Source organism: Alligator mississippiensis, chromosome 3, assembly GCF_030867095.1.
Source record: "Alligator mississippiensis isolate rAllMis1 chromosome 3, rAllMis1, whole genome shotgun sequence".
Lineage (NCBI taxonomy): Eukaryota > Metazoa > Chordata > Crocodylia > Alligatoridae > Alligator > Alligator mississippiensis.
Genome location: NC_081826.1, coordinates 240,367,320 through 240,381,810, shown reverse-complemented (window position 1 = coordinate 240,381,810; position 14,491 = coordinate 240,367,320). Strand labels below are relative to the sequence as shown.

Here is a 14,491-nt window from a genome sequence, read left to right as displayed (position 1 = left end):
TCTTCAAACACTTGGACCAAGAAACACTGTCTTGTATAGCCTGCACTGGTGAAATGCTATATGTCAAATGCCATTAGCTCATGAAGCCATGTACATATGAACAATTTATCAGAAATAAAAGGGGGTGAGGCTTTACCCCATGCCAGCTGCTCTAGAGTAACTAACCATATACTCACTCTTCTCCCACAACAGATGACAGCTAACCAGCAGTATATTAGCCTTCAGTGAACGAGGTATGGTACCATAGTTTACCTTGTACTAACTGCAGGTTAAGAATGTGTACAAAAGCTATAATCAAGAATCAGCTGACACATAATAATACCCCACTTTCCTTTGCCCCATAGTTAGTTGATCTTATGTCTATCCCCAAGGACACTTACATGTCTGAAAAAAGACCTGTCTGTTGGCATTGATCCATATATGCTAGTCTCATAGACACCAGTAAGATTTCTGCCACGGCTAAAAGCAGATCTTTAAGTTTTTCAAAAAACCTACAAGCACCTGATGTAGAGGACAAAGCAGCAGTTAGGCTAAATCCTCACTAAGCACCTATGTTGCTGTATTATGCAGCACCTTCCAAAACATACCAGTCACTTACATAGTCCAATATAGCTTGGCGATGCCTGTAATGCTTTAAAGCTATGCATTACAGTTTCTAGACTGGAATGTAAGGCTGCTTGCAGTCTGCCAAGTGTCCTAAAATGATTAGAAAATCCAACCCAAACCACTCCCTAAAAGACCCTCAGCCTTGACCACAGCTGGCTCACAACATTGTAAAGTCAGCCCTCAGTCAAGGATTACACCCATGCTGTGTGTCACACTGACTCTCTGAAGCATCTCTTCATCAAAGACATCAAAGACTGGCATTTCCCAGAGACTCTCATTCTCTACTCATTTCCTTTCTAAAATATGCAGCATAATGATTACAGGTCATCTACCTACAATACTTATTAGAAGGAAAACAAAAATCTTTTGTTTTTTTTCAGGCTAATTTATTAAATAAACATAAACTACAACAGAAAAGAAAAAATTAGATCACATATTCTGAATAATATGACAGAGAAGAAGTCTTCCATCACAGAAAAATATCATCTGACAGAAAAGTCCATGTAGATAAAAATATTTCTTTAGGAAAGCATCAGTTACTACCAATTCAGGACTATTAATTTAATCATATGCCTGCAGAAAGCCTCTCTAAAGACCCTCATATTTTCCTAACAGTTTATTACTTTTCATTAATATGAGAAGTAGGATAAATATATAGCTTTCCATGCATGTGTTAATTGTTCCATAAAAGAAGTGGCTTTCCTGTGAGTACCTCCTCAAGACTAGGGACTTTAACTATCAACAATGTGGAAAGTAAAATCTACAAGTCAGAACTGTTAAAAAACTGGATGAGAGATTAACATGTTTGTTCCACTACAAATTTGGAACATCAGTTCAGTGACAGCATACATTTCTTTTCCATAATTAAATAATCTTGGGGCAAATCCAAATTATGTGAAGTCGAGAACCCACAAAGCAATTTCTTCACCAAATATCAGAGGTATTAAACTCTATACGATTCAGACAAAGGGGGCATAATACATGCTGATTATTAATTTATAATTGGAATAAGGGTATTCATTGTGGTCTAAGGACGTAGGCAGACAAGGTTCTTTGGGTAAATCCGATATCTTTTATTAGACCAACTAAAATAGCTGGAAAAATTCTTCTTTGCAAGCTTTTGGGTACAAACACCCTTCTTCAGGCTGAGGAAACATCTGCAGTTGTTTTTTGCTGGTCCTGGATGGCATAGAATAGAAGCCAGAGGTCAGTATGCAAGAATACTAGGTACTGAAAATGTAAATCGAGGCAGTCAATGGGTGAGAAACAGGTGGGGTGGGGGGGGGGAAAGAGAAGTGGAAGAGGAATATAGACCTGTTGATAAAATGTGCCTGATAAATGGTAGAGAGGTTACCTGGGGTATCAGATGTTAGACCGGTTATAATGTGCCATAAATCTAATGTGTATATTGAGTCCATGATTTTTTGTATCCAGGAGGTTGATGAAATAAAGTTCGTAGGCTCATCTGCAGAAGGTATTTTGTAAATTCCCTTTGAGGATTAGAACTGAGAAATTGGAGACAGAGTGGTTGTCTTGTGAGAAATGTGCTCACACAGGTACCCCAAGGGTACTCTTGTCCGACAGACAATGCCACAAAAACCTGCCAACATATCTCCACCAGTGAAACATCATCATTCCTGGATCTTACACCTGTACCTCCAGAAATGTAATATATCTCATCAAGTGGACTAAGTGCCCTGATAGAAAATATGTAGGAAAAACCAAACAACAACTGTGTAACAGAATGAACGCACACTGAAAATCTATCAAAGACAAGACTGCATACTGGATTAAAGGCTGATTAAATCAGGGTAAAAGTGACATCAGTCCCTGTGAAACATCCACAGTTAAAATAATAATATATAATAAAATACTCCAAAAGAGCTTCAGGGGACAGTTAGGGCGAAATTTCTCTAAAGATTATTCTTTAATTGTTCAATCTGTGATTTCTTTTTTTTTATACAACTTGTGCTGACCACTGGTGATCATGTATGGAATCCTGATCTGGTATTTGTGACAGCTCCTACATCATTCTTAAGACAATCCTGTCATATGTGCCACTTCCCTTAAAGCCAATTATTAATATCAATGTTTCTCATAAATTGGTGCCCTAGCTACATTTGTTCTGCATCTCTTATCTTCAATATTGTGGATATAGAGTTCCTTTTCCATTCTCTTTCCTCCATGACTCTTCATTCACAGATTTTTTTCCTATTGAACATCACTGACCTTGTATCTTCAGATCTTCAGTAACAGATCTTCACAATTTTACCTCTATTTCTCTATGTATCATTTGGATGGATGATTTCTGTTATTTGTTCCTTAATGTCATGCGTTAGCATAACTTGGCCCCAAAGGTGACCATGACACCCCTTGTGGTTGGGTGGCTCCTGTATTCACTCTGGCTCTCTGGGCTCCTTTCCCTTGTCCCTTTCCTGCCATGCCTTGACATAATGAGTTGGTTTGTGAAAAGAGAGGCTGCCCTACGATTCCTGAGTAAGCCCTTGTCCATCCCAGACTCTGGTCCCCAAACCTGCCCCTCCATTAATAGATGGGTTCTCCTGAGCCATCTGTACATCCTTCTTGCCCACCCCCCAGGGCACCTGTACCCTTAGGGGCTTATTTTATGGCCTCCAACCTCCCCAACAGTCACAACCATGCCTTGCAGATGTTGCTGTCCAATCACTCTCCCTTGTTGGGGTCTCAGCCTTTTCAGCTTCTACCCCTTTTCTTTTGCTGGCCCAGTCCCTACCTTGCTCAGGCACTGGACCCCCTGGCCCAGTCCCTGCCCTGCTTTGGCACTGCTAAGACATTCTTCACCTCTGATAGACCCAATCCAATTGCCAGTGCAAACTATAACAGAAGAGTAAGTGTATTAGCTATAATGCAAACTATGCCCACACCAGGTCCAAACCTAAATGCCAGCTTACTGGCTGTTCAACAAGACTTCCTTCTACCCTGGGATGTACTCCTCAGAAAGCCTTCAGTGCCTTCCCAAATAGCTCATCTGTCAGCCAGGCACTCATCTGGTCAGGAGCTCTTTCCTCTACCGCTTGCAGAGCCAGACTGCCTGCCTGGGCTCAGGCACTGGCTTTATGTGCCTCCTCAGCCCAGCCCCTTCCTGTCACGGGACTCTCCAGCCACACACTGGAGTTACCAATCTAGGCCTGAGGACCAGGCTGCCTTCATGGCATCTTACTACTGCTACCCTTGCTGTTTTAGAAGTGTCCCTACTGCTTAAGCAGGGCTCTGCCCTATTGTACTATTGCTGGGCAGCTAACCCTGCATAGGTAGTCACTGTGTATGAGTTCCTGGCTGCCTCTGCCACTGGCTCCCTGTTACACTACCTCAAAGTTAATAAGTTAAAATCTAAACTGTTAAATCTTCTTATTCCTTATAGTCTCTGTCACCATTACTAAATCCAGTTTTCTCAGCCACGTAGCTTCATTGTATTGATGCCTCATCCAGATGCACTCTGTTGCATAGCCACCCCAAAATCTTTTCTTCCCTTTCAATTCCTACTATTAAAGCTATTAATTCTTTTAGTGTAATTTTCCTCCCTCAGATGCCTTTAAAACCTACTTCTTTCTCATAGCTTCCAACAGTAATCTACTTCTCAATGCTCTAAATTTTGTACCTAAATAGTTATTGTTTATAGTACATATATCTGAATTAGTTTTTTTGCCTTCCTGGTTTCTAAGTGCCATGTTTACCATATACAGATCCAGGGAGATGCTAAGAATCCAAGTAAGCTAGGACAATGTTAATATCCTGCTCAATCAATTTACAGAAAGGGATAATGGATAGACACCCGCCATCTGATCTGATCCCTTAGGATCTCTGTCACACAATGACACTGTCCTTCAGGAAAGTCAAAGTCTACATTAAATAACAGAGACATTGAAATAGGACCAATAGTTCTTATTATTCTAGGATGGTTCAAGACTACCTTAGAGTTTCAAAGGACTGCCTGGGGGGAAAAAAAGAACAGATTTGAATAGATTCCATTTTTATTAATAAAGAACAATTCTGAATAAAGTTTCCCAAATTGTTTTTCCAATAAATTCTGTTCCTTTACATAGCAAACCTACATCAGAGAAGAGATAATAGATCCTTAAGGGGACAGACAGATGTAACAATTGTTGTGAAATCAAAGATATTGATACAGGCTGTTATGGTACAACTGTTGCATGTGCACATGATCCTGCAGCAACGTAAGTATAGCAAATACACTCCAACTTCAGTCCTGTTTCAAGCAATGAGGGCTATGAAATAATTTACATTGCTGCAAGATTATGAAGACATAAATTAGATTGTATCAGCTGATGTGCATTCCTAAGCAGCAGCTCCTTTTCGCCTTCTAAACTGGCTAAAATGTACAGTTGTCCATATGCCAAATTTGAAGGCAGAAAGGCATCAGTATGTTTGTAACAGTTATTCTACTATGGGCAGCTACTGATATCTTCTCTGCTTTTATACTCAGGTTAAAATACTTGCTTCCTATTATTTTGGTCACACACCAAAAGAAGAAAAAAATAATTTCCACCATCCCCAGCCCCCCCCCCCCCCCCCCCCCCCCCGGCGCACACACACTTTTGCCCACTTGAAGATGAAATTTCTTGGAGTGAAATTTGATTTTGCAAGTTCCTTCTGCCTACTTTTCAATCACACACCCATCCCACAGCTAAACAGATCTCAAGGCTAAACTGATTCTAACAATGGCTTTCTTGGAGAAGTTATAAATTAGTACTTAATTACTACTTCTGTATTGCCTCTAAATACAATGTATTTCCTTCTAAGCAGGCTAATTTCACAAGGCACTTTAAACTGTATTTTAAACACTAGCTTTATCTAAACATTTTATTGTGTATATAGTCTTGTTATTTATAACTTCAGAGTAGGGTCACTTTTCCCCCTTCAGGTGACTCCAAGAAACACATCAATAACATCATTTATACTATGTGTATCATGTGCAGCAATACTCAACTGGGCATCTGCAACGCTTTCAGCCTTTTTGCTTAAAACAAAGTACTGCTTCTCCCACATAGCATCCTGATTAAACAAATTAACTATGGTGCTGACTGCAAATGTACACACTGGAGTGTAGGAAATGAACAGCAACAATGGCCAAGTCTGTATTTAATTTTAATTAAATTTCATTCTGTAGCTCAATTAATCCACATCTCCAAATGTCAGCAGGACTTAGGCAAATGGAATGACATCTGCTGCACTGCACACTGACTATAAAACCTTCACTGCATGCTAGTGCTCTGGAAGGATATCAGGAACAATGAAATATCTTTATTAAGTGTATAGTAATGTATAGAATTTCAAATTCAAGCCTAATGAAAATAACAAACGTTTAAAGAAAAGAAAATTAAGGTTATTTTCTTTTTCTAATTGGGCTATGTAACAGGATGGCATTTGAGGGCAGTCATGATATCCCCAAGTGACTTCCTCAATCCTGCCTGGCTCTTGTTCCAGCCTCTCAGGCTCTCACCTTGCTTCCTTTCCTGCTATGCCTTGGTGTTAAAAGTAATGAGGGGAGGCTGCCCTCAGAGGCTGGTGAGCCTAGGGCGCTCTCTCTCTCTGTACTGGATTCTTCTCTTGGGCCCAAGTTGGCTTGTCTGACTTGGGGCTCAGACCCCAGCACCCAAAGGTCCACCCTCCCGTCCCTTCTGGTCTGGGACTTCTTGGGCCCTACTTGCCTTAGGGGCTGAATTTGTGGCCTCCTTCCACCCCTACAGCCATGCCCATGCCTCACAGATGTTACTGTGTCCACAGTTCCATACTTTTGTAGAGGTTTTAGCCCTTTTAGCTTAAGTCCCCCTTTACTCTGGTTGCAGGTCAGAGCTGGCCTTAGGGGTGGAAGAAGTGGGTGACTGCTCAGGACGCCATGGTCAGGGGGGTAGGGGGCACCACATGCACGCACGCGCACACACACACAAGCAGCCAGTTTCCCCCCTCCCCAAGGCAGTGGCAGTGCTACAGGCAGGCAGGAGCATGGGATGCAGTCTTGCAGGGAGGTGGAGACACCTGCACTGACCAGCACACCCCCGTGCCTCCAGCCACTGCTCAAGAGGAGCTAGGCCAGGCAGTGTGTGTGGCTTTGCCTCCCTACTGGACTGCAACCTGTGCCCATGGCTGCCTGTCTCTGCCTGCAACAGCGCCACTAACTTGGGGGCTGGGGAGGCACCAAAATAAAAGTTCACCCAGGGCACCATTTTCCCAAAATGCCAGTTCTGCTGCAGGCTTCTGGCCTTGGCCCACTAATTCAGACCTAGCTCACTTGGCCTCAGCCCTTTTGGTGTCTCTTGTCTCCTGGCCCTTTGGCCCTGTCTTGCACCTTGTCCCAGCTGCCCTGGTGTCCCTGATCTAGAGCAAGGCTGCTCTCAGTTCAGCTCCTCCTCTCTTATGTCCTTGACCCAGGGTGCCCTCAGTCTCAGTTCTTCTCCTTCTAAAGGGTTTAGGCTTCTACCCCACACAGCCCACCAGGTCTCTGAACTTGAAAGGGCTCTATACTGGGTGCTCCTGCAACACCCCTGTGGCATCCAATCCACCCCCTATTAGCTGCTTCAAACTCTAAGTCTCCCTCTCCAGATCATCATATTGGTGCCCAGCTGCCTCCCTACTCTCTGGCTCTCTCAGTCCTCAGAATACCTGGCATGCTTGCAGTTCCCACTCTTCACCAACCTGAGCTGGCAGGAGCTCCTCTTCCCTTCCAGGTTCAGGGCTGCACTGCCAGTCTGTCTCAGGAGCCTGGGCAGAATCAGGAGCCTAAGCTCTAACTGAACCAGCAAGATGAAACCCGGGTACCGACAATTAGCCAATTGTCAATTATGCCCAGGAAACCAACCAGTCCCCAGCCTCGGCTGACAGTCAGATGATTGTCAATGCCCCACCTGTGGGGCACAATGACCCTGGGACTGGGCTACTGCAGTGGGATTCCAGGGTCCCTCAGCTCTGTGGAAACCTGTGTGCTACTCAACTCAGTGACTTACATGGTTTTCTAACTCCCCATGCACTGGGAACTATGAAGCCTTGTGTGCTGCCCAGCTGGGTGGCACATGGGGTTTTGACAAGTCTTGGTGCAGATAGAACCCTGTGTACTGGGACCAGTCAAAACCTCATGTGTTGCCCAGCTAGACAGCACACAGTGTTTATATTCATCTCCAAGTAAGGAGACCCTAGCATTTGGCTGTGATAGCCTGACCCCTGGGTCCCCCTGTGCCAGGGGGCGGCCATAGGGTTTTGTCAAAACTATGTGTGCTGCCACAGGGTTTTGACAGGTCCTGGGGCATGGGTGGCCACATGCCCAAATTAAGGTGTGAGAGATGAATGAGCCACAAATTTATTTCACATTATATACTATAAATATAATATTATATATAATGTGGAATAATGCTGTGGTAATTTACTCTATTATCATACTTTAAATTGACTTGCATGTGTGACCACGTTACTATTTAAGGCATAATTAACCTGTTAATTGTCTTAAATGTAACATGTGTCAGGTGCCTCAAAGTCAGAAAGTTTATTCTACTTGCCAACCTACATTTCCTGTACTGCAGTTTGAGGCTATTGCTTCTAATCCTGCCCCTATTACCACAGAAAATAGTCAACGTCCACCTCCTCTATAATCACCCTTCAGGTATTTGATGACTGTTATCAAATCCTCAGTACTCCAGAGGAAGTCTCATCAGTGGTGAATAGAGTAGAAGAAACACTTCCCTTGATTTGCAAGTGATACCCTGTTAATACAACCCAGTATGCTGTTGGGGTTTTTTTTGCAACAAAAGTACACTGTTGGCTCATATTCACCTTATGGTCCACTGTAACTCCCAGATCCTACTCTGCAGTACTGTAACCTAGCCAGTCATTTCCCAGTCTGCATTTGTGCATGCAATTATTCCATCCCAAATGCAGGACTGTCAAATACGTTGCAATCATTCGAGTTCAACTGGATACAAACGTGGAAAGGGTCATCATATATGAATCTGCAGGATTGAAGCTGTGGCTTATATGTTAAATATCTATTGGCCTATATATTGGTGTGTGTCTCTGTGACCCTGATGACAGTGAAGTGACATATTTCAAACCTGCCAAAAATTTTTAATGCCATCACCATTTTAACACCATTACCATTTTCTTCTACAGTGTTTAATACCCAGAGGAGGAGGCGACGAGTGCTCATCATAGGAGACTCCATCCTGAGAGGTACGGAAGGACCCATCTGTCGCCAGGACCCCTCGGCACGAGAGGTATGCTGCCTCCCTGGAGCAAAGATTCGGGATGTGACGGAGGTAATCCAGGCCAGGATCAAGCCCACCGATTATTACCCCATGGTCCTAGTCCATGTGGGTACTAATGATGCGGCCAGAAGAACCCCCGATCACCTGATGGCGGACTACAGTGCTCTGGGTGGCGTGCTGAAGGAGTTCGGTGCACAGGTGGTTTTCTCTTCCATCCTACCAGTGACCGGACGAGGAAGACGGCAGGAGAACTGCATCAGAGAAACCAACTGGCAGCTTCGGCAGTGGTGTCTCGAGGCAGGCTTCGGCTTCCTGGACAATGACCCGCACATCACGACGAGGGACATGCTCAGCTGGGATGGGCTTCACCTGTCCCCCAAAGGTAAGCGTGTGTTTTCTACTAGGTTGGCAGATCTCCTCTGGTGGGCTTTAAACTAGGCTTATCGGGGGGAGGGGAGTACGAGGGCAGGGGAAGCTGTGGACCACCAAACCATGTGGCACCCACAAGGACAGCCCAGCCTGAAGAAGGAGAACATTCAAAACCTGAAAGCCATGGGGAGACCAGCACTACAGAACAGGTAAGAAACAAGAAGGTAAGAAACAATGGGCCCCCCTTGGGACTCGGAGCGGGGGGGCAGCAAAGGCACCAGTCGCAGGGCTCATGCTAGGAGCATGGGGAACAAGCAGGATGAACTAGCGCTCCTGCTTGCACTAAACACCTATGACTTAGTGGGGCTAACAGAGACCTGGTGGGATTCATCCCATGACTGGGCAGTACATATTGAGGGCTATAGATTGTATAGAAAGGACAGGTCGGGGAAGAAAGGGGGGGGGTTGCACTTTATGTCAGTGAGCAATATACATCAACCCTCATCAAGACAGAATCCGAGGTTGAGGAAGTAGAAGGATTGTGGGTTAGGCTACATGGGGGGCAGGGAGAAAGGGATTTGGTGGTAGGGGTCTGCTACAGACCCCTACACCAAGGGGAAGAAATAGATGCGGGGCTCCTGAGGCAACTCTCGGAGACCATAAAAGCTAAAGAGGCGGTAGTCATGGGGGACCTAAACTACCCGGACATCTGCTGGGAGACGCAGACAGCAAGGTCCCATCGCTCATGCAGGTTTCTAACCTGTATACAGGACCTCCACCTGACACAGGAGGTGCATGGTCCCACTAAGGGGAATGCCATACTGGATCTGGTATTGGCAACAGGGGATGACATGATAGGGGACCTCCAGATCGGTAGCCATTTGGGAGACAGTGATCACCTAATAATAGAATTCAACATAAGACGTCGAGTGGGTAAGGTAACTAGTAGGGTGAAAGTGCTAGACTTTAGGAAAGCTGATCTCAATGCACTCAGGTGATTAGTCAAGGACGTACTGCAGAGTAGGAGTTTTGAAGGGATGGGAGCCCAAGAAGGGTGGCTGTGCCTTAAGGAAACGATCCTTCGGGCACAAAGCAGGACGATCCCCGAGCGAGGCAAAAAAGGGAAAGGGGCCAGGAGACTTCCATGGCTGACCAGAGAAATCCCGGGCAGCCTAAGGGCCAAAAGGGGAGCACATAAAAAGTGGAAACAGGGTGAGATCACTAAAGATGAATATACCTCCTCTGCTCATGCTTGTAGGGAGGCAGTTAGGCGGGCCAAAGCTACCATGGAGCTGAGGATGGCAACCCAAGTAACCCAAGACAACAAGAAATTGTTTTATAGATATATTGGGAGTAAAAGGAAGGCCCAGGGAGGAATAGGACCCCTGCTAAATGGGCAGAAACAATTGTTGACAGACAGGGGGGACAAGGCTGAACTCCTCAACGAGTTCTTTGCCTCAGTGTTCCTAAGTGAGGGGCACGACAAGTCTCTCACTGGGGTTGTAGAGAGGCAGCAGCAAGGCGCCAGACTTCCATATGTAGATCCTGAGGTGGTGCAGAGTCATTTGGAAGAACTGGATGCCTTTAAATCGGCAGGCCCGGATGGACTCCATCCGAGGGTGCTGAAGGCACTGGCCGACATCATTGCAGAGCCACTGGCGGGAATATTCGAACGCTCGTGGTGCACGGGCCAAGTCCCAGAGGACTGGAAAAGGGCTAATGTGGTCCCCATTTTCAAAAAGGGGAGGAAGGAGGACCCGGGCAACTATAGGCCAGTCAGTCTCACCTCCATCCTTGGTAAAGTCTTTGAAAAAATTATCAAGGCTCACATTTGTGAGAGCCTGGCAGGGCAAATTATGCTGAGGGGAAACCAGCACGGGTTTGTGGCAGGCAGATCGTGCCTGACCAATCTAGTCTCTTTCTACGACCAGGTTACGAAACGCCTGGACACAGGAGGAGGGGTGGATGTCGTATACTTAGACTTCTGGAAGGCCTTCGATACGGTATCCCACCCCATACTGGTGAACAAGCTAAGAGGCTGAGATGTGGATGACTGCACAGTCCGGTGGGTGGCGAATTGGCTAGAGGGTCACACCCAGAGAGTCGTGGTGGATGGGTTGGTCTCGACCTGGAAGGGTGTGGGCAGTGGGGTCCCGCAGGGCTCGGTCCTTGGACCGATACTCTTTAATGTCTTCATTAGCGACTTGAACGAGGGAGTCAAATGTACTCTGTCCAAGTTTGCAGATGACACAAAGCTATGGGGAGAAGTGGACACGCCGGAGGGCAGGGAACAGCTGCAGGCAGACCTGGATAGGTTGGACAAGTGGGCAGAAAACAACAGGATGCAGTTCAACAAGGAGAAATGCAAAGTGCTGCACCTAGGGAGGAAAAATGTCCAGCACACCTACAGCCTAGGGAATGACCTGCTGGGTGGCACAGAGGTGGAAAGGGATCTTGGAGTCCTAGTGGACTCCAAGATGAACATGAGCCGGCAGTGTGACGAAGCCATCAGAAAAGCCAATGGCACTTTATCGTGCATCAGCAGATGCATGACGAATAGGTCCAGGGAGGTGATACTGCCCCTCTATAGGGCGCTGGTCAGACCGCAGTTGGAGTACTGCGTGCAATTCTGGGCGCCGCACTTCAAGAAGGATGCGGATAACCTGGAGAGGGTCCAGAGAAGGGCAACTCGTATGGTCAAGGGCCTGCAGACCAAGCCCTACGAGGAGAGACTAGAGAAACTGGACCTTTTCAGCCTCCGCAAGAGAAGGTTGAGAGGCGACCTTGTGGCTGCCTGTAAGTTCATCACGGGGGCACAGAAGGGAATTGGTGAGTATTTATTCACCAAGGCGCCCCCGGGGGTTACAAGAAACAATGGCCACAAGCTAGCAGAGAGCAGATTTAGATTGGACATTAGGAAGAACTTCTTCACAGTTCGAGTGGCCAAGGTCTGGAACGGGCTCCCAAGGGAGGTGGAGCTCTCCCCTACCCTGGGGGTCTTCAAGAGGAGGTTAGATGAGTATCTAGCTGGGGTCATCTAGACCTAGCACTCTTTCCTGCTTATGCAGGGGGTCGGACTCGATGCTCTACTGAGGTCCCTTCCGACCCTAACATCTATGAATCTATGAATCTATGACTAGCACCTAAAGCAGTGCAAAGTTGCATTTTGTATAATTGTTGCACTGACCTTATTAACTGTAGCAAAGAAAACAGATTTTTTTTAACTAGGTGCTAAATAAGACCCAAGCCATGCAAACACTTACATATATGTATTCTTTTACTCAACCTAAAAATCCAGCTTTATAGCATAGTTGTTTAACCTGTCCTTTTATACAAATGTGAAATCTGGATGCTGACAGAGACCAATGGAAAAAGGCTTCAAGTTTTGGTACAAGAAAATGGAATATGGAGAAGACATAATCAAGAGCTTGTGGACCTTTATAAAAGATCTGATATTGTGAGCAAGATAGGAGCGTGGAAATGAAATGGGCAAGGCATATTGCAAGAACCAATGAGAAAAGGCATGTGAGGCAGATTTTAGAAGCTAGGGTGGAGGTTATTTAGTAAGAACAAATGGTTTCAAACCAACCTGATCTCCTTCTTTGGGTGGATAAAGGGAATGCTGTGGAGATAGTAGGGACTTCAACAAGGCTTTTGATAAGATTCTACATGACATAAACAAGTCGGAGAAATGTGGGCTGGACAAAACTAACATGAAGTGGACAGAGAACTGAGAACGCCCCTGGGAGTTACAAGAAATAATGGCCACAAGCTAGCAGAGAGGAGATTTAGACTGGACATTAGGAAGAACTTCTTCACAGTAAGAGTGGCCAAGGTCTAGAATGGGCTCCCAAGGGAGGTGGTGCTCTCCCCTACCGTGGGGGTTTTCAAGAGGAGGTTAGATAGGCATCTAGCTGGGGTAATTTAAACCCAGCACTCTTTCCTGCCTATGCAGGGGGTCGGACTCGATGATCTATTGAGGTCCCTTCCAACCCTAACATCTATGAATCTATGAAAATATGAACTGGCTCAACAGCTGGAAGCAAAGGGTAATTAATTAAAAATGGATCCATATCACAATGGCAGGAGGTTTTGAATGGAATCCCACAGAGGTCTGTCCTGGGCCTGGCACTGTTTAACCTGTTTATTAATTATTTGGCTATTGGCATAGAAAACTTCTTGAGCCAGTTTGGAGATGACACCAAACTGGGAAGGACTGTGAACATGATGAAGCATGAGAGTGCAATTCAGAAGGATGCTGACAAATTAGAAAGCTGTACTGAAACTAACGGAAGAAAGTTCAATGCTGACAAGTGCAAGGTGCTACACCCCAGGAAAAATAACCAAAACTACATATACAAAATGGGTGACACCTGGCTGGATGGCTGTACTATGGAGAAGGATCTGAGTAGATCACAGGCTCAATATGAGTCTGCAGTGTGATGCAGCTGCACAAAAGGCAAATGCAGTTTTTGGATGCATCAGAAGCAGCATTAGATGCAAGATACAGAAGGTGATAGTACCTCTCTACTTGGTGGTCATTAGACCACATATAGAGCATTGTGTGCAGTTTTGGGCCTCCACATTTCGAAAAGGATCTGGAAAAGTTAGAGGGTCCAGGAGCAGGGGACAAAAATGATAAAGGGCTTGTAAAGCACAAGGAGAGACTGAAGAAGCTAGGCATGTTTGGCTTGTAGAAAAAAAGCGCTTTGAAAGGGCTTGATAGCAGTCTTCAAATACATGAAGAGCTGCCATAAAGAAGAGGGAAAATACCTTCTCTGTCTTGCTGCAGAAAGCAAGATGTGGACCAATGGCTTGAAGTTGCAATAAAATAGGTTTAGGTTGGATATCAGAAAAAAACTTCATCACTGTTAGAGCACTGAGGCAGTGGAATAGACTGCCTAGGGAAGCTGTGGACTCTCCATCACTAGAGGTGTTCAAGCAGAGGTTGGACAGCCACTGGTTGGGGATGATATAGGAGTAGCTACACCCATGTTCTACTGTGGGTATTTCCCACGCTTCTGGGCTTTGCTGGTTGATGCATGGGGTTGGGAGAGAATTCCCCACCTCTTTGCTGCTACATGTGTCAAGGTTTTTTTTAAGCCTTTCTCAGAGGAACTGAGTGTTGGCTGCAGCCAAGGCTGGAGATTTTGACTGGATTGTGCCAGTGCTCCTGAAGGAGGTTCCTGGCTCGAGAGTCTTGTCTTTCCACTCAGGATCAGACTGATCACCATATTTGGGGTCAGGAAGAAATTTTATCTCAT

At 45.5% G+C, this 14,491-nt stretch overlaps 1 protein-coding gene across 11 annotated transcripts in view; it reads right to left on the bottom strand.

Annotated features, from left to right (window-relative positions):
* KIAA0825 (KIAA0825 ortholog) overlaps nucleotides 1-14,491 on the bottom strand; it is a 426,905-nt gene that overhangs the window by 93,493 nt on the left and 318,921 nt on the right. The window contains exon 20 of one of the 11 annotated variants that reach the window (XM_059725024.1): nucleotides 895-1,785. The exons of the other annotated variants lie outside the window; for them this stretch is intronic. Within the exon in view, the coding sequence (XP_059581007.1) occupies nucleotides 1,692-1,785 (94 nt within the window). The 3' untranslated portion in view covers nucleotides 895-1,691. Of the gene's footprint in view, nucleotides 1-894; nucleotides 1,786-14,491 lie in introns of those variants that run through there. 11 annotated transcript variants of the gene reach the window in all.